At 41.2% G+C, this 22622-nt stretch overlaps 1 protein-coding gene across 1 annotated transcript; it reads left to right on the forward strand.

Moving 5' to 3' along the window:
- Positions 1 to 607: 607 nt before the first annotated feature.
- On the forward strand, positions 608 to 22622 carry CEBPE (CCAAT enhancer binding protein epsilon). The gene is made up of 3 exons (XM_066604013.1): positions 608 to 744; positions 10731 to 11252; positions 18924 to 22622. The coding sequence occupies exons 2-3, from the start codon at positions 10806 to 10808 to the stop codon at positions 19236 to 19238; spliced, it is 762 nt and encodes a 253-aa protein (XP_066460110.1). The 5' UTR covers positions 608 to 744; positions 10731 to 10805; the 3' UTR covers positions 19239 to 22622.

The following is a 22622-nucleotide window of genomic DNA, read 5'->3' on the forward strand; positions in this document are numbered from 1 at the left end:
TAAAATGGGTTGTCTCAATATGCCATACTTGGGGCATATGAATGTCAGAAAGGAATCCTCTGCTAGAGACCCGTATCTATGAGCCGGAGCAGAGAGACACTTACAAAGAGGTTTCTGAACCTGAACTGACAGCAACCTGAAAAGTGGTTGTCTACAAGAGTCTCCAACGTGCTTACTGCCAGATCCAGTACTTATTCTTACTCCTTTAGAAAAAAGTAAAGTCTAATCTGGTGGTGTAAGACCAATATCCGTGTACAGATATAGTGTAAACCAGCCTCGCATATCTATTGCTGTATTAAGACTATATGACAAGGACAAATACTCTTACACTTCCTTCTCGCTGTCATATCTTTTTACTTCACATTAGTTGGCAATGGGTTAATATCCCATCCATGTAAAGATGCACTGTAAGGTAGCCGTTACTGGGTGCTGTGGGGCCATGTGGTGAGAACTGATAAACTCAGAGCAGTGTCTGGATTGCACCAGCCCCATTGGGAAATCAGTTGTCTTCCTGATGAGTAGAACATGGGGCGGCGGAATCTATCAGCCACAGGGAGGGGACAGATAGTAATATAGATAATGACCCCCCCATCCTGATGATCTTCACATCAGACTTGCAGCAAGATCAGGTGTAATAGTCATCCCCAGGGACTCAGTCTGGGGTGTGAGACAGAAAACCTTTACGCCAAAGGGACACATTGTAACAGTGAGAAGTGTGCGAAAGAGAAAGATCGTTTGATACAGGTAAAAGCTACTAGCGATCATATCCAATCTGCTTTGTATGTAGCCAGATAGATATATATATATATATGTATATATATATATAGATAGATAGATATAGATAGATAGATAGATAGATAGATAGATAGCAATAAATATCGCCAATGGTGATTGTCCTGTCACTTATATAAGAATCTGCATATTTCTGTTGCTGGGTACACTAGGTAGAAGCACACATATGGTGTTTTATGGTTGGTGGTATGTAATATAAAGGACAAATTATTTTTTTCTGTAACTGACAAGGCTAAAGAGATTTCATCATATTCACAAGAAAGTTGTTTAATTACTTTCAGTGTATTGGGAAGTGTTTTAATATAGCAAATTACGTCTACATGTGTTTGTTGCAAAGGGGCAATATCAGATACAATCCATGGTGTAGAAATAAACTACATTCATGTTTATCAATAACTTGAGTATATTTTATTTACAATTTTGCCAGAGTTTACACATATCTATGATGCTTCTTTGAAACAGTAATTTCAAATAAATGTTGTTCTATATGCTACTCTCAACTGTCTGGTAGCCGTTACTAACTATGCAAAGTTCTATTAGTTATGTATTGCCAAACCTGAATGTTTTAGAAGTGTGAATTTGACTTTTTAGACTTGGATAAGATAATAAATAGATAGATAGATAGATAGATAGATAGATAGATAGATAGATAGATAGATAGATAGATAGATAGATAGATAGATAGATAGATATGAGATAGATAGATAGATAGATAGATAGATAGATATGAGATAGATAGATAGATAGATAGATAGATAGATAGATAGATAGATAGATAGATAGATAGATAGATAGATAGATAGATAGATAGATAGATAGGAGATAGATAGATGGATGAATGGATAGATAGATAGATAGATAGATAGATATGAGATAGATAGATAGATAGATAGATAGATAGATATGAGATAGATAGATAGATAGATAGATAGATAGATATGAGATAGATAGATATGAGATAGATAGATGTATTGTAATCCAGATAGTGTTTTAGCTATCCGCTGGTTATTGGGACATAACGATCTAGCAGCTCTGTCAGTCTGTAAGTAAATACAAGTCTACTGTGAGCTTCTGATTTTTTGCTATTGGGTTAATTATTAACAGGCTGATACATATATAATATGTGAGCGGTTACTTTTTGGGTTATGAATGATATGTCATGTATGAAAGAGGCTAAGATGATATCTGTTCAGTGACTGACAATGTTAGAGGGATTTTGCAAACAAAATATTCCAGCACTTACAATGAAATTAAAACTGTATATGGATGCATTCACACAATGATTTGCCACGGATTTTGTTGTGGGTCTTGGTGCAGAGCTGTAGCAGATTTCACTCCTTCAATTGAAAAAGTGAAATTTGCTTCAGATCTGCATGAATATCTGTAACAAAATACGCAGCAAATAGTTTTATATTGTTGTGTTATTAATGTGCATTATCATAATGTTGCATCATTGTTCTAGAAATGCTAAAAAACATTGTTGTAAAACTGTCCAGCCTCGTAGATCCTACACACAAGTGGCGCATCCATCATCTTTAGTTTGAGTTTAAGCAAATTTAATATTTATCAATTAATAATGTAGTTGCAAAATAATTTGAAGATTAGTCCTGAAAATACAGAACACGCACCCAAGCCGTTCAGTTCACATAGTTAATGTATTTTTAGAGGATACTTTCTTGTATAGATGTAGTAAATCTTAGCATAACACAATGCCTTAAACACACAACTGCAAAATGTTGTAATGTGGCTGTTTTAACAGCTTTTGTTGCGTTATGTGATAGTTGTCCCAACTGTGCATTTAATGCATTAAGAAGTTAGTGTTTTATACACATACACACACACATATATATATATATATATATATATACACGCATACATATATATATATATATATATACATATACACATACACACACATATATATATATATATATACGCATACATATATACATATATACATACACACACACATATATATATGTATATATATATATATATATATATATATATATATATATATATATATACACATACGCATACATATATATATACATATACACATACACACACACACACATATATATATATATATATATATATATACACACGCATACATATACATATATTATATTATATGTTTATTAGACATGTGGCTGAAGTATTGGGGGGACTGTACATTTCACACAGATGCCTAAGCTGGGTGAAATGAAAAGACCAGGATAGTTTGTTCAGCCCTTATTTTGGTATTTTATGGGCTGGATTTTTGTTGGAGTGGTGGGTAGGTTGGTGGTGGGACTCATCACTCCTCTCCCATTCAATTACTTTCCTGGTTCCCCAGTCAGCTCAGCTGCCTCCGCTGAGCTGGTTATTGGGACATAAAGATCTACCAGCTCCGTCAGCCTCTAAGTAAATACAAGTCTAGTGTGAGCTTCTGATTGTTTGCTGACAAATGCTTCATGGTAGGATCCATTTACACCAAACGATATATCGTTTGAACAAGCGAATGATGTTAGAATTAGGGCTGCGTCATGCGGCCGTGTTTCCACACCTAAAATTTACGCGCACTAAACAGGGAGAATAGAATCCATTGATTTCACTGGGTTTGTTCTCATAAGCATGTTTTGCGTGCACATTTTGTGCATGCACAGAAATAAAGGTCCTGTTCTATTTTCCTGCGTTTTGCGCAGTGAAACCGCCATAAACGTGTATAGCATATGAAATTATGCAAGAGGAAGGGTGAGCCACTGTGGAAAATGCAGGAAAAGAAGGCAGATGGACCTTATTAGGCTTAAATTGCCATTAAATTCCACGGAAAAGATGTGTCATGCACGCGTGTGAACTGGTCCTGCATGTGCAAAAGTTACAGTAATATGCATAGACACGAGCGCCACAAGCTGATTATGTTGATCTTCAAACTTCGTTCATGCTCAAATACGCTGTGCTGCGTCGAGGGTATTTGTGCTAACGCTCATGTGTCTCTGCCCTTAGGCTGGGTTCACATAGGGCGGAATTTCTGTGGAATGTCCGCACAGCAATTCCGCCTCCGACTACTAATCCCGGGATTAGCCAGCAAAGTGGACGAGATTTTGCAAAAATCTCGTCCACACGTTGTGGCCAAGCCGCGCGAAAACGAACATGCGTCACGGAAAACAAAGACACAGCATGTCATTTCTTTTTTTTTAATTTCCGCAGCGGCCTCTCTCCTCTCTATGGGGAGAGATGGCCGCAGCAGAATGCCGATGGCTGAAGGCCAGTGGAATTCACGTGGTTTTTCGGTGCAGCCATTCCGCAAGAATTCTGCTGGAATTCTGTACTGTGTGACCCCAGCCTTAGGGTGCTTTTAGATAGAACGGTAATTATTGTTCAAAAAATCCTTTGAATGAGCGAAAGTGAACAATAATCATTCAGTCTAAATGCAGCCAATGACAAACGATCAGTCACTTTTCGCTTGTTGTTCATTTTATGCAGGTATTAAGTCATTGTTGCCTCGTTCACTTATTGCTCAGTCAGCGCTCGTTCAGTCCCTCTCATGTCATTTACTATTACAGCGAATGTGAAAGACTGAACAATTTCTAGTTTGACAGAGCCAAAGAGTTATTTGCCGTATGAAAAGAGTGCATGAGCGAACGCGCTAACGATGATGTCATTCGCTCGCTCAAACATTAAATCGGCTCGTCTAAAAGGGCCCTTTGCTTGTTAACTCATGTAGCTTATTTATACAGGCAGATACATCATTCAAATGAGAAATCATTCAGTCATTCATTCACATTCACATTATTAGTTAATGACTGGATAAGTGCTGTTTAACCCTTTAATGACGTGGCCCCTTTTTTTTCCAACTTCGTTTTTGCTCCTCCCTTTAACAAAATCGTAACTCCTGTTTTATCCACTAACGTCGCTGTATAAAGGCTTGTTTTTTGCCGGACGAGTTGTATTTTTCAATGGTGCTATTTAATGTACCATATAATGTACTGAAAAACTTTTAAAAAATTCAAAGTGGAGTAAAATAAAAAAAAATGATATTCCGCCATCTTTCAGTGCGTCTTGTTTCTACGGCGCACAAACTGCAACAAAACCAACACGATAACTTTATTCTATGGGTCGGTACAATTGCTACGATACCAAACTTGTATAGTTTTTTTTTTTACATACCCCGACGCTCCAGGACGTAAATGTATGTCCTGGAGTGGGAAGGGGTTAAACCAAATGATAAGTGAACGAGCCAAGAATGATTTTTGGTCCTGCAGAAAATGACTGACAAATGAAAAGTGTACGATTTATCATTCGGCGTTCGATCGTTGGCTGCGCTTACACTAAAAGACTATTGTTAATTTTCACTCGTTTGAACGATTTATTAAACAATAATTAATCCATCTAAAAGGGCCTTTATCGCTAGGTGAGCAAAGTACTGTCTAGTTAGTGCCCAGCCGGGCAGGTGTTTTGTTTCTGCTTATTGTACAGAGGTTATGTGCTGCCAGTGGTTGTTTCTTCACTTATCTTTGGTGGCTGGAATAAAATAAAGTCTATGGATTTTATATCGATTGTGTGAGTGAATGTGGCCTTGTAGAACCCCACCCCAAATGCAGACATTGATTCAATCAGTGTTTTGGATGCGGGTAAACCTTATTGCTAGGGTCAACAGCAGGACATCCTTTTGGTGTTAAAGGACTCAGTCGGCTTATGTCTTGGATGCTTCTATTATGCAATCAGTGTCCACTGGTCTGGAGGAGCTTGTCAAGCAGCTGATGCAAGCAAATGCTCACCTGCAACATGCGAATGCTCAGCAGTAACAAGCATTCAAGCTGCAACTCCAGGCACAGCAGGAACAAATTGCACTGCTGAGAGAGGCTGTTGTGGGGTACCCAGAGAGAAAGGTGAAAGGGCCCCAGCGACTGTAAGTGCAAGAGAAGCTATGCAATGGTCTCTACAAAAGATCCTTACCGAGGATGATATATAAGCATATCCGACTGTATTTGAGAGGACTGCAGAGACAGAGAAAGAGAAACTCCGAGAAGCGGAATGGTTGAAGGTTCACGTACCATACGTCACTGCTGAACCCCAAAAAGCCTAGCATTATTTCAGCAAGTGGAGTTATAGTATCGACCAACCTCCCAGGGCCTAGATGTTTGACTTTTTCCACCTGGTCAAGAAATGGCAGGAAACATGTCTGCACCCCAGTCCAGATCATGGAAAGGGTAGTGGTTGATCACTACATACATGATCTCCCTGTGGAGCTGCAACGCTGGGTCAGTAATGGAGTCATAGTCTCCAACTAGCTGGTTGACCTCACGGACAGATATATTGCCACAGAGAACTATCTCTGTTACATTCCCGCTGCACACATCTTCCCTAGGAGCACTTGGATTTTTGCTGATAAGAGATTTCCATTTGCTTGGGTAAGGTTCTTAATATACTGTATAATATTTTACATGGAAAACTATTTTATATATATATATTTCAGATCATTTACGTATGAACAGAATAAATACTGCTAAAATAGACCGGGCTATGTAGGCATAAAGAAGCCCAACAAGATGCATAGATACTGTAGGTGTCTCTGATCAGCAGGTCTGGTAAAATGTTAACTTTAACTACGTCTCATTTTTTGACCTATGAACAAAAAAGAAAAATGGAATTTGATCACCTATCAATGTTGCATTGAAATATTGCAAACATAATTTACATATTTGTGTTTTACAACAAATGACAATTAGTTGTAGGCTTGCAAGAAGATGGTAGGGTTCCTTTTCTATGCAATATATTAGTGATACAATAAAACTAGGATTATACATCCTAAAATTACTAACTGCAATACTTGAAAATAAATGAACTCAAATAGTAAATATAAAAATGGGAACATAAATAGTAACTCATACTATGACGGGGTAAGCGCAAATCTAGATGTTGGACATGCGGCTGATGTTACATATCTAGATTTTGCAAATGTAGCATATAACAGCATTGTATTGATAGTACAGATGCAGGGGCCCGGGGGTGATACAGTATATGTATGACTAAAGAATTGGTTAAGTTACAGAAGACAAAGAGTTGCAAATGGTACATACTTTAAATGAGCTTAAGTCAGCAGTGGGATTTCTCAGGAATCTGTGTTAGGCCCAGTTCTTTTGTAAGGGAACCTGTCATCACCTATGAGTACTATAAAGCAAGTTATGAAGCTCATAGGGCAGGTCCAGGAGAGTCCAGGGATGTATTTCTTATAGTCAGCCTATGGACAATGAAGCAGACTCGCACTGTTCTTTTGTTGGGTGTACTGGTTACAAATCAGCTAATTAGCAGCAGTGAATTTCAAGCAACAGCTGCGAAAGCAAATAAGTTTATAGAATATGTACTAAAGGGCCATTTACATGCAAAGATAATCTTTCAAACGACTGAAAGAGTGAAAGATTTAGCGATGCTTTTGCATAAAGTATTAATGGCCATTTATGGCTATTAACACTTTATCATCTTCCTGTGCATGTAAAAGGGCCTCCAGGAGCTGTTTGCAGAGCCCAGTGTGTGATTAATCACACGCCCAGCTGTGCAGACAGCATTGTTCTCATTGCGGCTGCCAGCAGAATACGATGTTAACTGCCAGCTCCCTGTGGAGATAGCAGCCTGCGGTCTACTGAAAGATAAAGGTGTTTGCTTTATCTCGAGTAGCTGAAGGATGCATTTTAAGTTCACCTTAAAATTATTGTTTAAGCAAAAACTGCACGATGCCTGCGTTTACATGTAACTATTATCGCTTAAATTTGTTGGTTTGAACGAATTTTGAGCGATAATCGTTACGTGTAAACGGGCCTTTAGAGAGAGGAAAAACTCCTGATCTCGTGATTCATATATGAAGGTGGATGCACACATGGCATAAGAATATACCATAAACAAATTTACTGTACAATTTGTATGTCATACATATGGATTTTGATATCAATTTGGGTCCAGATTTGCTGCGGATTTGTTGAGGATCACATTGCAAAGTGCAAAATCTGCAGCATTTCACACCATTTCTGTAGTCAATGTACACCCAAATCTGCATCAAAACACGTATAGAAGGCATGCAGATTTTGCAGTGAATTGGTTTGTGATTAGAGATGAGCGAACGTACTCGGATAGGCACTACTCGTCCGAGTAATGTGCCTTATCCGAGTACCTCCCCGCTCGTGCTGAAAGGTTCGGGTGCCGGCACGGAGCGGGGAGCTGCAGGGGAGAGCGGGGAGGAACGGAGGGGAGATCTCTCTCTCCTTCTCTCCCGCCCGCTCTCCCCTGCTCCCCGCTGCGACTCACCTGTCAGCAGCGGCAGCTCCCGAACCTTTCAGCACGAGCGGGGAGGTACTCGGATAAGGCACATTACTCGGACGAGTAGTGCCTATCCGAGTACGTTCGCTCATCTCTATTTGTGATGCAAAATTACACCCTGTATAATTTCACCCTAATGTTACCCCTTTTTAAATCCCTTGAAATTTAGTGTATAATGGATATAGGAGCGCTGGGCGATTAGACTAAGGAATGGGAGGTCTTTGGTCCCACTTTCCCTTTTCTACTGCGTGACTGGAACCATTGCAGAACTGCCTTCTTCATGGAAGGGTCGAGGAAAGAGAATGGAGGAGAAAAAAAAACTCCAGACCCTTCTATCCTGGATGTCAAAGTCCAGCAGCTCAATAAGGGGCCCATTTTGATGTTCACTCTGGGGCCCCCTCTCTTCTATGTACACCACTATCAAGACTTTGAAACTTCATGGACCTGTGTCAGTTTTTAACATATGCAATTATGTAGCAAACTTTTTTATATCGTAACATAATATGGAGTATTTAAGAATTACCCTGAAGGCGGACATGAAAATGTTTGCATGTTTTTAAATATTACTACATCTACGGTAGACTGTAAGCGTAGTACAGAATGGCAAGTAACTGGGCAATCTCACTTTTAAGAGTTTTTTTTTTTAAATGTTTACAATTAAGTTTGCATTCTTGAGTCTTTCATATCTAACATTAAACATAATAACAGAAGTTCTCTATTTTTTACGCTAGAACAGGAACAGGATTGTGGCCTTTAGTGAAAATCAATGTGCTTGATTAGAGAACGATCCACACGCTGCTTTCATTTAGTTTTCTTTTTTTGCTACTATGCAAGCCTGCTACAAGTGTTTTTTTCTTTTGAGTGAGATATTTTAAAGAATTGAATAGAACATGTATGTGGAGGTATGGTGAATGCTCATTTTGATGAGATACAGTAGACTTAATCACAGCTGAAGATATACGATAAGTTCTTAAGGCTTGCAAGGGAATAGCTTGCTAATACAGAATTTATATCAGTGTTCCAAGTTTTATTTGTTCACTTACTATGTTACAGCTATCTTTATTTCAAATCTTAGATTGCTCCTTATGGGTTTACTTCAGCACATTTACCATTTATTTACAATTTATTTTTTGAAATCCTTATGAGACATTTGCCTAAACCATCCAGAGATCCAGGTTGGCACATCACACAGATGTATTAAGACTAACATTTCATAAGCCAGTCTTAAACGGCCTTTGTTTGGAGTAAAATGTGCCAAATTCATTAACAGGTGCATTTGGCACCTCTTGGGCTATCCTAAAGACAGAAAATGAAATCTACATCTGCCATCAGCAGGTGTTGATTTGCACAATTTAAGCTAAAATTTTCTGTCTTTAATAATGCTAAATCTGTTGGAAACTTGCGGGCCTGTCCCTCTAGGTCAACTTCGCCAATTATTATTAAGAAGTTTCAAAAGTGGTAAGAGGAAAGTCATGAATTTTAGTACCAGTGTGGTGTGGCCAAAATGTGCAACATTTTAATTCCAAGATTTACTGACACCAAACTGCTAACAAATCCTCCCCAATATTCTGAATACATTTAAGATCTAAGGAGAGTAGAACTCACTACTGCAGAATACAAAGTAACTAGATGCATAAAATGAGGCCAACCTTATGATGCTGCCCTGTGAATTATCTTCTTTCGCAGTTACCTCTATATGTTGTATTACCATACAGTATACAAATAACTATATGATAGGATATTATAATATAGGATGGTGCCCAAAAGACAGTGTTATAAATTGGTCAAATTACAGTTATCTACATAATAATGCCATGCAATTCTACCTGCACCGTATCCCCTTAAGTAAATACCATGATACAGCACTCAAATAATACCACCATCAGGGACCACAAAATAGATCCACACCTAAAGTATTCTAATAATATTGCCATACACTGTCTAAGTAACATCGCTATACAGTTAATATTAACATTAGAACCGCCATGGAAGTCATTTATGAGGTTCCAGTGGTAATGAAAAGATCTCAGCAGTTCTAGTGTTCAGGTTCATGGTGATCCCAAGCCTGGTGTTGCAGTATATTGGTGGAGGTCCATTCGGCAGGTGCAGTTAATGTGCTTCTTGATAACCATACAGGTCATACAACCCTTAGGCTGGCCCAGCACAACATATAACTATTCACTTGTTTGTATTAATATGATTAGTGAAATAAATATTAGTGTTCCATACATATCAATGTTTGACGTATATGGTTATGAATAGAAATGAGCGAGCGTACTCGGAAAAGCACTACTCGCTCGAGTAATTTGCTTTATCCGGGTATCGCTGTGCTCGGGTCTGAAGATTCGGGTGCCGGCACGGAGCGGGGAGCTGCAGGGGAGAGCGGGGAGGAACGAAGGGGAGATCTTTCTCTCCCTCTCTCCCGCCCGCTCTCCCCTGCTCCCCGCTGCGACCCACCTGTCAGCCGCAGCGGCACCCGAATCTTCAGACCCGAGCACAGCGATACTCGGATAAAGCAAATTACTCGAGCGAGTAGTGCTTTTCCGAGTACGCTCGCTCATCTCTAATTATGAAATCTTTAGCATATAGACGTATATATGTAGTAATAACATCACCGTGTTGAAACTCTTTTGTCTCCATAGCTGTCTCAAGCTGTTTATGTAGAGACGACGTTTCAGCAGAAGTGTGGTACGTAGAAGAGGATTCCTGTGCAGAGAATGTCGCAAAACAGTTACTATGAATGCGAAAAACGGGGTCACAGTTCAGGCTATCCTTCCCGAATGGGAGCTTCTCAAGTAGAGGTTGCGGGGGGCAATCTCTGCGACCCGGAGACCTCTGTGGATTTATCCACATATATTGAGTCGGGAGAGGAACTGTTGTCTGATCTGTTCCCTATGAAGCAGGAACGACTTAAAGCAGCATATCCATATCTGCCCTCGGAAGGGCTACCGCCATCTGCTCTGTATGCATATCCACATGGCATGATGCAAGAACGTAGACTAGGAGGATATGAGTCTGGGGGAGTGATTGTGAAAGAGGAGACGCGAGGATCACACCGGACCGTGTGCAATACTCTACAGTACCAAGCCGCACAATGTGCACAGACAGCAATGCACCTGCCCCCTCAGATGGAGGGAGTACACCCGGCACTCCGCGTGTTGAAGGTGAGTGATCTCCACTAGAATTCTGTCATATAATCCAATTTTAATTTCAGTTTTCATTCATTAAAGAAGACCTTGATAAATACTTTACTCGTAGAATAACAATTCTGGAGCAACTTTCTTAGAACCAATCTACAGTTAATCCTCCTGGACATCTATAACTATATTGACAATTGGGTGTTATCATTCCTAATTGGACAATATGGCAGTGTGTAGGGATATGTTTCTCTGGCAACAGCCCCAGCTTTGTAGGTGAAGCCAAGAGATGAGAAAATACACTCTAATGTTATGGTATAGCTCATAAGCAATAATACATATTACAACCCACATTAAGGACTCTTAGACTGGGTTCCTACGGGACGGAAATCTCGCAGTTTGGCCGCACCAAAAAAACGCAAAATTTCTGCAGGATAAGCACTGCTTCAAAACCTGCTGCAGTTTGCCGAGGGTTTTGGAGCGGTTCAGCCGCCGGCATTCTGTTGCGGCTTTCTCTCCCCTTAAAAATAGAAGAGAGGCCGCAACGGAAAAAAAAATAATTGACATGCTGCGGCTTTCTATTACCGTGCTACAGCGCCGGCTCAGCAAAATCTTGTCCACATGGTTGGTTAATCCCGGGATTAGGAGCCGCGGGCGGATTTGCCCCACAGAAATTCCGTACGGAATGTCCGCGGCAAATCTGTCCCATATGAACCCAGCCTTACATTGATGTGCATAATTTGCATTTTCAGGAGAAAACTGAAAGATCCCATAATGGTGACAAGGTTTCCCAACACATAATTCTGAGTGCTTCTGAACATAGCTGCCAGTTGAGGTCCAGTTTAAACCATGTCAATTGCCAATGTCTAGAATGGGAATATAATTAATTATGTGATTATTTATATGGATATTTGCTACTTTGAATCTTTTCAGTTTATGCAATAATCATTCTTGTTTTTTCAATGTCCTGTTATGCTATGTGTAATACTACTATGCATAGGCTTTGTTATATTCCTATATATGTGAAAACACAGAATGGGAGTTGTCCACAACATGCAATTTTACTTGCATTTTCGTTATATGATTCAACAAAACTATTTATATTGGTGAAATAAAGAGGATTTATACCTCTTCTAGGAGACGGACGATCTGTACTTTTAATCTACCTCTTGCACAAGTTCAGCTGAACTTCAGGGTGCGTTTACACAGGCGTTTTTCCTGCACGATTTCTGTGTGTTGCAAGATGTACAGACATCGCACGGGAAAAGAACCCATTATTTTTAATAAGAAATAATAATTTTTTACAATTATTTTTTTAAATTGCAGCATGTCCTATTTTTTGGGCCAAATCAGCACCTAGGCCTCTGCGGATTTACAGCATTTTTGCTGCAGGTTTTCTACTGCGGAAAGTCCGCATTAGACACACTAAATGTGAAAGAGCCCCATGGCTACTTGCACACGGTTGATTTAAAAGTTGCACCCGAGATTCTTGGGTGCAACTTATATTGGACAACATTCATACACCCCATCCGTATGCCATCCGATGTGCTGCGCACTGCACAATGATGTGTCCTATTCTCAGCCCCAAATTGGACAAGAACAGGACATACCGTGATTTTTGTTTTAACTTGGACTTTCTGTCCAAGTAAAAAACAGCCCATGTGCATACAGCCAGTCAAATGAATGGGTGCTATTTCTGTCTGATTTTTTTTTTTGTCTGCACGTACCCTAAAAGTTCTTTTTTTCTTTTGATTTCTAAGTTTACCTCAAACATTTTTGTGTGAAACACATCAGCCTATTAATTTTGTACTGTAGGTCTTATTTGGGGAAAAATGGTCAAAAACAGAAGAAAATTAAAATTTTCGTTTTTTTCCTGCTGTGTTTTAAGATCCGCCAATTCTCCGTGCATAGTCATGTCTGATATGTGTGTTATTGTGCAATGGATAATATCGCTATAGCACTGAGAATGTTGGGGGTATTTTTCTACTTCTTGATTTTTTCTCATTTTATGTATCCTATTTATTTTGCCATTTTCTTACATTTTACAATATCAGTTAAAATTTTCATGTAAATGCACCCTTTTAGGGTGACTACCCACTACAGTTTTTTTTCACTGCGAAATTCGCAGCCTTTTTTTTTTTTTTGCAGGGGTCTATGGGACTTGTAATGTTAAAATCGCGATCGCGCAAAATCGCAATTTACCGCAAAATTGTGATTTTAACATTAGTCCCATAGACCCCTGCAGGAAAAAAAAAACGCTGCGAATTTCGCTGTGAAAAAAAAAGCGTAGTGGGTAGTCACCCTTAGTGGCCTTTCACGCGGGACAGCATTACACCGCAGGATGCAGTCAGGTCAATGGCTGTGGAATTCCACACCAAAATTTGCAGGTCTAACTTGGGTTAAATTTTTAAATTTTAAAAGGATTTTTAGTTATTTTAAATCAAATGATATATGTCTTTTTTGCTGGTGATTCCCCTCGCAGGGGGTATAACAAAAATATAGTCATAGCATATCCAATCATATAACAGCAACAGTAAAAGATATATAAGTAGAGATGAGCGAACGTACTCGTTACGAGTACTTACGCACCCGAGCACTGCCATTTTCGAGTACAGCGGTACTCGCGCGTAAAGATTCGGGGGGCGCCGTGGCGGCACGGGGGGTAGCAGTGGGGAGTGGGGGGGAGAGGGAGAGAGAGAGGGCTCCCCCCTGTTCCCCGTTGCTACCCCCCGCACCGCCGCGCCTCTTCCCGCCCCCCGGCGCTCCCCGAATCTTTACGCCCGAGTACTGAAGTACTCGAAAATGGCGGTACTCGGGTGCGTAAGTACTCATTACGAGTACGTTCGCTCATCTCTATATATAAGACTTCCACGACAATATGAAAAACAGCAAGTATCAGCATAGAGATGGGGGATAGTAGTTGGCATCTAAACCAGCTGGGGATCCCCTTCTTCAGTTCCCCTCCTATCAAGCTATCTTCTAACTGTCTACATCTAAGTCGCCATAAGCCACAAGAGTCCCGGCTGGTCGAGATAACTGGACCATGGAGACCAAGTTCTAAGGAACCTTTCCATTGAATCGTCCTTCATTGCTGTAAGTTTTTCATACAGCATTATCTTAGAGATCCGGTCAATGACTGGTCTGATATGTAGAGAAGCGGACAACCATTGTGAGGCCAAATATATTCTGGCCGCCATGCAGTTGATTTTCATTTTAATGCGGAACTACTGGCAGCTTTTGAGACATTTTCAATTCCGCATCACAATCCGGAGGTAACCTGTGGAATTTACTGCAGCTTGAGGGTGCGTCGTGTGAAAGGTCCCTCACATAGAAGAGCATGCAGGGCCAAATAGATCAATATGTTTAAGGGCGGCTCCACACAGGTGTATGTGCAAAAACGTGTGATAGCGCAACCTTTTGCACTGTGGCGGTTGCACTTTTTTGCGCAGTTTACTGAACTTTTTGTGCTGCCAGGGACTAACGCCCCTCTGCCAGCCAGAGCCAGAACTGGAAAGGGGAAACAGCCTAAAACTGAGGATGCACAGCGCCATATTGTTGAATCCCTCAGGAGGCTCCAGCAGAGGGTTAAGGATTTAATGGCTATAATGATGTTATGCATAGTGATGTTATGTAAAACATGGTTACTGATGTGTGATGCAAAGTGTTAATGCAAAGGCATGATGTTGATGATGACACAGAATATGTAATGGCGCAGCGAGGCACGTGCTTAAGGTGACGCAGCAGGTAAAATGTAGAGTAATGTGAAACGCAGCTCAGTAAGCACTAGTATGATGATGATGATGATGATGTAAATGACTTCTAATATGTCTGACATGTTCTGTGAGCAAGGACGCTGCTCCCATGGGGCATTTAAGATTGGAGCCGATGGCATATTGATATTGATGTATGTAGCAGCTACGGCAGATAAGAGGCAAAATACGCTGAAAGCTAAGTGGGAGTCACGTGCCTTGCCGCTTCTAGGAGGAACAATACGTGATGTATATGTCAGCGAGAAACACCAGATAGTGAGAACATATATTTTGAGTCGCAGTGGATTTTTAGGAGTGCTGTCAGTAGAGTACTGTCACTTTAAGAGTATTCATGTTTAGTTTTTATGTAACATTTAAAGACCCTCCTATGGAGCATAACTATTTATTATGCTAAAGTTCATTTTGTAAGAAACATTGGACGCCTCTGCTTCTGTCATCACCGTGCCATCCTCAACCTGGGCATGTATCCTCAGCCCAATACACATCCTCAACCTGGGCACATTCTCAACTTGGGCACATATCCCCCAGCCCAATAGAGCAGGACAGGGCAGGTTCTCCAGAGCAAGGGACCTTTCACATTCAGTAATCCTGAATAGCAAACCTCTCCTCCATTAACTCTGCATTTTCCAAAAGTGTAGATGAAATCCTTACAGTGACCCTCCAGGCCTGGAGAGATAAAGATGGCCGCACGGCTTCTCTGACTACCTGATGTACACTATTCACTAGTATACATGAGTAGTCTAAGACACTACATGGTGCTCTGACTGGCCAGCACTGTTCACATGGGCAGCATTGGCCAATCAAAGCAGGTGTAGTGTCTTAGATTAATGATGCGTACTAACACACTGTGTGTATCAGGTAGTCAGAGAAGCTGATGCGGCCATCTTTGTTTCTTTATCGCTCCATGTAAAAGGAGCCTTAGGGACCGCTGGTAGATAAAGCATATCAGTTATCAGTGACATTTGAAGATTCCGCCTTAAATATTCTAACATAACTGTGGATATAAGGCAAGAGGGTCTACCTCGGTGACCTAGCAGTGGTTTTCTTTAGACAATTTTACATCTTTTGGTTACTTGTAGAGATGAGCGAACATACTTGATAAGGCAAACTACTCGAGTGAGTAGTGCCTTATTAGAGTACCTGCCCGCTCGTCTCTAAAGATTTGGGTGCCGGCAGGGGGCGGGGAGCGGCAGGAGACAGTGGGGAGGAACGGGGGGAAGGTCTCTCTCTCCCTCTCTCCCCCCCTCTTCCCCCTGCTCACTGCCGCAACTCACCTTTCACCCGCGCCGGCAGCCGAATCTTTAGAGACGAGCGGGCAGGTACTCACATAAGGCACTACTCGCTCATCTCTAGTTACTTGGATTGCAGCGATAAAAAAATAAGCACATTTTTAAAAGTTTATATAACCCTTTCATGACCAGTGAGGATTTGGGCATCCATGCACAAGCAAAACTTCCGGTTTTAAAATGCTGCATTCTAAGGCAGTCTTCACACATGGCGGAAATTCCGCAGCATTTACACTATAAGCCATGTGGAGGAGAATTCAAAAATCTCCTTCACATGGTGCAGAAATTTTCTGCAATCAATACATGGCATTTTTGAAAAACACAGCGAATTCAAAATCCACAATATGTCTATTAATGCTGCAGAGCTTAACCCTAGAAATACAAAGGTTAAAATTCGCAGAAGATCTGCAATTAAAGAGACTGCCAAATCCGCACCTAGGCCTCTGCGGATTTACAGCATTTTTGCTGCAGGTTTTCCACTGTGGAAAGTCCACATCAGACACGCTAAATGTGAAAGAGCCCCATGGCTACTTGCACACGGTTGATTTAAAAGTTGCACCCGAGATTCTTAGGTGCAACTTATATTGGACAACATTCATACACCCCATGCATTTGCCGTCCGATGTGCTGCGCACTGCACAATGATATGTCCCAGAGGCGTAACCTAAAGCTTCCGGGCCCCAATGCAAAACCTGTAACAGGTCCCCTAACTATATGATTTATTCATAGTACTGGGCTCCCGATATGGAGAAGAGAGGCCTTATGGGCCCCCTAAGGCTCCTGGCCCCGGGTGCAACCGCATCCCCTGCATCCTCTATAGTTACACCCCTGATATGTCCTATTCTCAGCCCAAAATTGGACAAGAACAGGACGTGCCATGATTTTTGTTTTAACTTGGGCTTTCTGTCCAAGTAAAAAACAGCCCATGTGCATACACCCAGTCAAATGAATGGCTGCTATTTCCGTCCAATTTTTTTTGTCTGCACGTACCCTAAAAGTTCTTTTTTTCTTTCAATTTCTAAGTTTACCCCAAACATTTTTGTGTGGAACACATCAGCCTATTAATTTTGTAGGTCTTATTTAGGGGAAAATGGTCAAAAACATAAGAAAATTTAAATTTTCCTTTTTTTCCTGCTGTGTTTCAAGATGGTATGTTCAAGTAATATTATTCTCCTGTGCATAGTCATGTCTGATATGTGTATTATTGTGCAATGGATGATATCGCTATAGCACTGAGAATGCTGGCGGTATTTTTCTACTTCTTGATTTTTTCTCATTTTATGTATCCTATTTATTTTGCCCTTTTCTTACATTTTACAATATCAGTTAAACGACTAATTAATGTTTACTATGAGGACATAGATTACTATGGAATACATTATTTACGTGCACCTACATATGCCCAGATACACATCACTGATAACAGTGATGAAATAGTAACAGCTTATTAGATTGCTGTTACCAGTGATCTCTATACACGGACATGCAGACTAGGTGCAGATTTAGTCTTCTCTGCATGCTTCCTAGCCCCTTCTGCATATGGAATCCTTGTGACATCATGGGCTTCCCCAGTAATAGCCCTAATGCAGAAGCCATGCCTCTGTATTTAGTAGCACACCACTGAACACAAGTGCTGTGACTATTTCAATTCCCTGCAACAGCATAGGATTGGGTTGTCAGTTTGTCAACCCAATGTGGCAAATGGCACTAAGTGTGGGAGTACATAGGTCCATCTAAGGCAATACACAAATTAATGGACATCTGTCTCAGGGACCATGCCATTAATCTGTTAACATATGTGTCATTGGTGGGAAGGGTTTAATCGCTGAGGTCTAATATGGCCATAGAGGCCTTGAGAGTACCACATGCAATATATGTACTCCTGCAGGCTATAATGTCATTAGGCTGTGGTATAGTTGTTATGCAAACCATAGAATTTTTCTCCTGATGTGTCTATACTAGTAATCTGGACGAAATATGTGGAGTGTACTTGGGAGAGTGCATTGGTTTCCACTTGGTCCAACAAGCTGAGTCATATTGATCCAGCACTGTAAAATTGGTAAAACTATTCTTTTTCTCTTATTGACTAGTACTATTTGTTTTGCATTGTGTTATTGCCGTAACTTACGCCCCCAACAGACTTGCAGTGTGTCCAAGTTGCACCCAAGAGGCCAACTTGTATCGGACACCTGTCCACGTGCTATCTGATATACAGAGGGCCCGCACATTGACATGCCGGACGAAAATAGGACATATGCAAGCTCTGTCACACGGACCATCGGTCCGCTTGAAAAAATGGCAGTGTGCATGGCCCTATAGGCTGTAATGGGTCCATATGCTGTCTGTAAGTTAACATGGACAGCACACGGACCAAAATACGCCAATGTGCCGCAGGCCTTAGTGGCTTCCCTGCCTTCATATTTTTTTATGTGGCGTAGTAGGCTGTAGATGCTCAAGTCATATCATGTGCACTATAATAATGGCATGTAACCAATGGTACAAGCTCTTAGTAGCAACTATATACAACGAAATATGAATTAGACATGTGGATTATCTGGATGACACCTTGTTCCTGATTGTATTAATTGAACAATCTGCACCTGTACATTCAGTTCTCTAACATTTCCTAACTGCATTTCCAGGGTTCTCTCTCTGGCATGATGTCTGCCCCTCCATTAAAAGAACAAAGCCATAAGGGTAAGAAGTCGCTGAGTAAAGACAGCCTGGAGTATCGCCTGCGTCGTGAAAGAAATAACATTGCTGTTCGTAAGAGCCGTGATAAAGCCAAGCGGAGGAACCTGGAAACTCATCAGCGGGCTCTAGAATTCATGGCAGAGAATGAAAAATTACGCAGCCGTATCCAACAGCTGACCCAAGAGCTGGAAGCTTTGAGAGGGGTGTTCAGGCAAATCCCGGAAGCTGCTGCATTGGCCAAGTCATCTGGAGCATGCAGCTGAAAATGTAGAAGTAGAAGATGACCTGCAGCATCGGCTCTCATTGTGCTCCACTCAAAAACTCACAGGGTAGATTTCTTCTCGAAGATTAAAGTTGTGTTTAACGATCATGGACTTTACGCATAGAATTATACAAGTGCTAGTCTGGGACTAATTCATGCCACAAAACTAATAACCTTCATGTCTTTAGTACTGGGATCTCTAGGTGTCTCCATACTCAATACTCCAGTGAACCTTTCTATAGATTCCGCTCTTGTGGTTACCTGTACATATTTGTGAAAAACATAGAGTAGAAGCCAAGTAAAGTGCAGAATTGTTTATTTATGCCTATAAATAAAGGTATACGCATACACTCATTGTAAAAAATAATCAAGCCCCTTCAGCAACAAATCCAGGTTTAGTTTGGGCACCGACGATGGCCGTCTTCATGTCTGGAGACCTAGGTCTGAGCGCCTCAATCCTACCTTTGCAGTAGAGTCGCATACTGCCCCCACTGCTGGTGTGATGGTCTCCATCACATATGAGTTGATCACCCCTAGTAGTGGTAGGAGGGACAATGACAGCTCAGCGATCTGTTCAGGTCATCCGGCAGCCACATGTGTTCCTCTCATGGTAGTGCTTCTAAGAGCCATTTTCGAGCAGAAAATAATGCTCGGTTGCACACAGCAAGGGTGTTGCAGAAATGACTCCGCAACATTGCCATACTTCCGTGGTCTGCCCAGTAGCCAGATTTATTGCCAGTTGAGCAAGTAAGGGACCACCTGGGACACCAACATCAACAGCCTATGAGTTTTCACGATTTAGAGGTTCAGTTACAGCAAATTTGGACCAATATGCCACAGGATACCATACAGCATCTGTATGCCTCCATGCCCGCCTGTATCACATCTTGTATCCAAGCTAGAGGTGGTACAACAGGCTACTAGAGCCTCCATGCCTACCTGTATAACATCTTGTATCCAAGCTAGAGGCGGTACAACAGGGTACTAGAGCCTCCATGCCTGCCCGTATCACATCTTGTATCCCAGCTAGAGGCAGTACAACAGGGTACTAGAGCCTCCATGCACACCGCATAACATCTTGTATCCAAGCTAGAGGCGGTACAACAGGGCACTAGAGCCTCCATGCACACTGCATCACATCTGGTATCCAAGCTAGAGGCGGTACAACAGGGTACTAAAGCCTCCCTTCAAGTGCTCTATTTTACACAATAAATTACCCTTTTGCTCTGATATTGTAATCACTTACTTATATCAATGTTACAATCAGGCGGGCTTCACACGGGCGCTAAAAATCGCATGAGATTTGTGCAATGTGACACAAATCTCGCACAAATATCAACCTCATTCTATGGGGTCATACACATAAGCAATGTTTTCCCACATGGCACAACAATGTGATGCTATATGGAAAACAAATTGCGGTGTGTTCTATCTTGTGCGTGCTCTAGCATCGCAGCACCCATTGTTTCCAATGGGGCCAGCGGCAGCATTGCACCATGTGCTAGGTGCACACGATGCGATGTGAGGTCTCGCACTGAAAACAACTGAAGAAACTCCGCTAACCTCCAGTGTAGGCTGACAGATTGCCTTAATCCTCAAAGTGATGCATGAAAACGCCTCGCATCCTATGGGGAATTCCCATGGTGGGGAGCGTGATATGAGGTTGTGATTCACGGCTCCGTATCGCACTCGCCCGTGTGAAGTTAGCCTAAAGGCTCTTACCCACTTGTGTTTTTTCAACGCTGCGATATCGCTGCCTTTTTTTAACGCGATTGTCAATGGGACTTATGTTAAAAAACGCAGCGCACAAAAATCGCAAAGCACAAACTTGCGATGTGTTTTTAACATTAGAAAGTCCTTTGACAATCGGGTTAAAAAAACACAAGTGTGTGGGAGCCCTAACTCATAGAAAGTTTTGTTCCATTTGAACAACGCCCAGGTGCTTGATTTTTTTTTGCAATGAGTGCGTATATATATATATATATATATGATGTGTGTATATATATATATATATATATATATATATATATAGATGCAACTAAATATACAGACGGAAGCAAACACAAGAAGTGAAACACTTTAATGACTATGTCTGTCGATTCTCTTCTCTCTACACTCATCTTTGCTGCTCATACTCCCACCAGCTCATGCTCCTCTCTGTGTTATATTACCCAATCTATATCCCAGCCTACCTGCTTCCACCTTATTGAAATCCCACCTTCCATCTCTGCCTGCTCCTTCTATTTCCCCCCTCTCATCTGTGGTCTTTCTCTTTTCATTACCTCTCCCCATTATCTATTTTTCTATGAAAGTCTGAGAATGATCTTCCTATATTACAACATCTGCTTGCAGCTAATGGTGACCACAAAGTTAGTTCATCATCCTGTTGGAGGGGGTAGTGGGGGAAATATCATTAGGGTGGAAAGCGGCAGATGACACGGTACGGGAGGATGAGTAGGAATTTATGAGTCAATGTAATAATCTGCATCTATCTTCATATGCAATATTGTTGTGGTGTGTGCAAACCCGAAGCTGTGAAAGTGTTAATAGCTCATACTCTGAATGTATAGTTAACTTACTCTGAATGTATAGTTAACTTACTCTGAATGTATAGTTAACTTAAAGTGCTTTTACACGCAACGATTAAAGTTCGGATTCTCACGATCCAGCGAGAATCTGAACGATTATCTTTCAGTGTAAATGCGTGCACCGACTGAACGACGAATGAGAAGTCTTTCCCTTTTCGTTCAGTTTTTTTTTATGGTTCTGTGTAAACAGGCACTTATGAACGACTACCTGCTTACTGTGAACGGAGGTGGGCGGACCAGAACGATCCCCGCTCCGCTACTCCTCCATTTTTTAGCGATGCTCATTTCTGTGTGAAAGCAAAGGAACAATTTTCGCTGGGACGACTTGTTGGGCAACTGTTAGACTGAGTTAAGTTTTCTTATGTTTTAAACTGTACTGTTCATTAGGATTTTTATCTATTATGTTAGGTCTGTTTCAGCTTAATGAAAGATGACAAAAATTGATTTGTTCGGTTCGATCACTAATCCCCACTGCAAGGGCTCCTGTCCATGGGCGATATTTCACTGCATTACCCGCGGCGATAATCCGCACGCAGGTAACGCAGTGAACACTTTCCATAGGATAACCATGGAAAGCGCAGCCCGATATACACAAGCGGAAAATCGCTTGCGTCTAAAAATCACGGAATGCCGTGATTCTCCGCGATGAACCTAACAATAAGATGAGTTCATCACAGAAAATCGCAATGACAAAGTGCTCCCTGGTAGTATATCGCACCGCCCGTGGACAGGCGGCCTAAATGGCATGGGGTACTTTTTTAACCATAAAACAACCAGTTGTAAACCGTGGCTGTAAA

Source organism: Eleutherodactylus coqui, chromosome 5 (assembly GCF_035609145.1).
Source record: "Eleutherodactylus coqui strain aEleCoq1 chromosome 5, aEleCoq1.hap1, whole genome shotgun sequence".
NCBI classification, from domain to species: domain Eukaryota; kingdom Metazoa; phylum Chordata; class Amphibia; order Anura; family Eleutherodactylidae; genus Eleutherodactylus; species Eleutherodactylus coqui.

What these genes read in the sequence shown, in the direction of transcription:
- CEBPE (XM_066604013.1), top strand. Translation starts at nt 10,806, where the DNA reads ATGTCGCAAAACAGTTACTATGAATGCGAAAAACGGGGTCACAGTTCA. An exon ending in CGGCACTCCGCGTGTTGAAG is followed by an intron (nt 11,253 to 18,923) that starts GTGAGTGATCTC and finishes CTGCATTTCCAG; the next exon opens with GGTTCTCTCTCTGGCATGAT.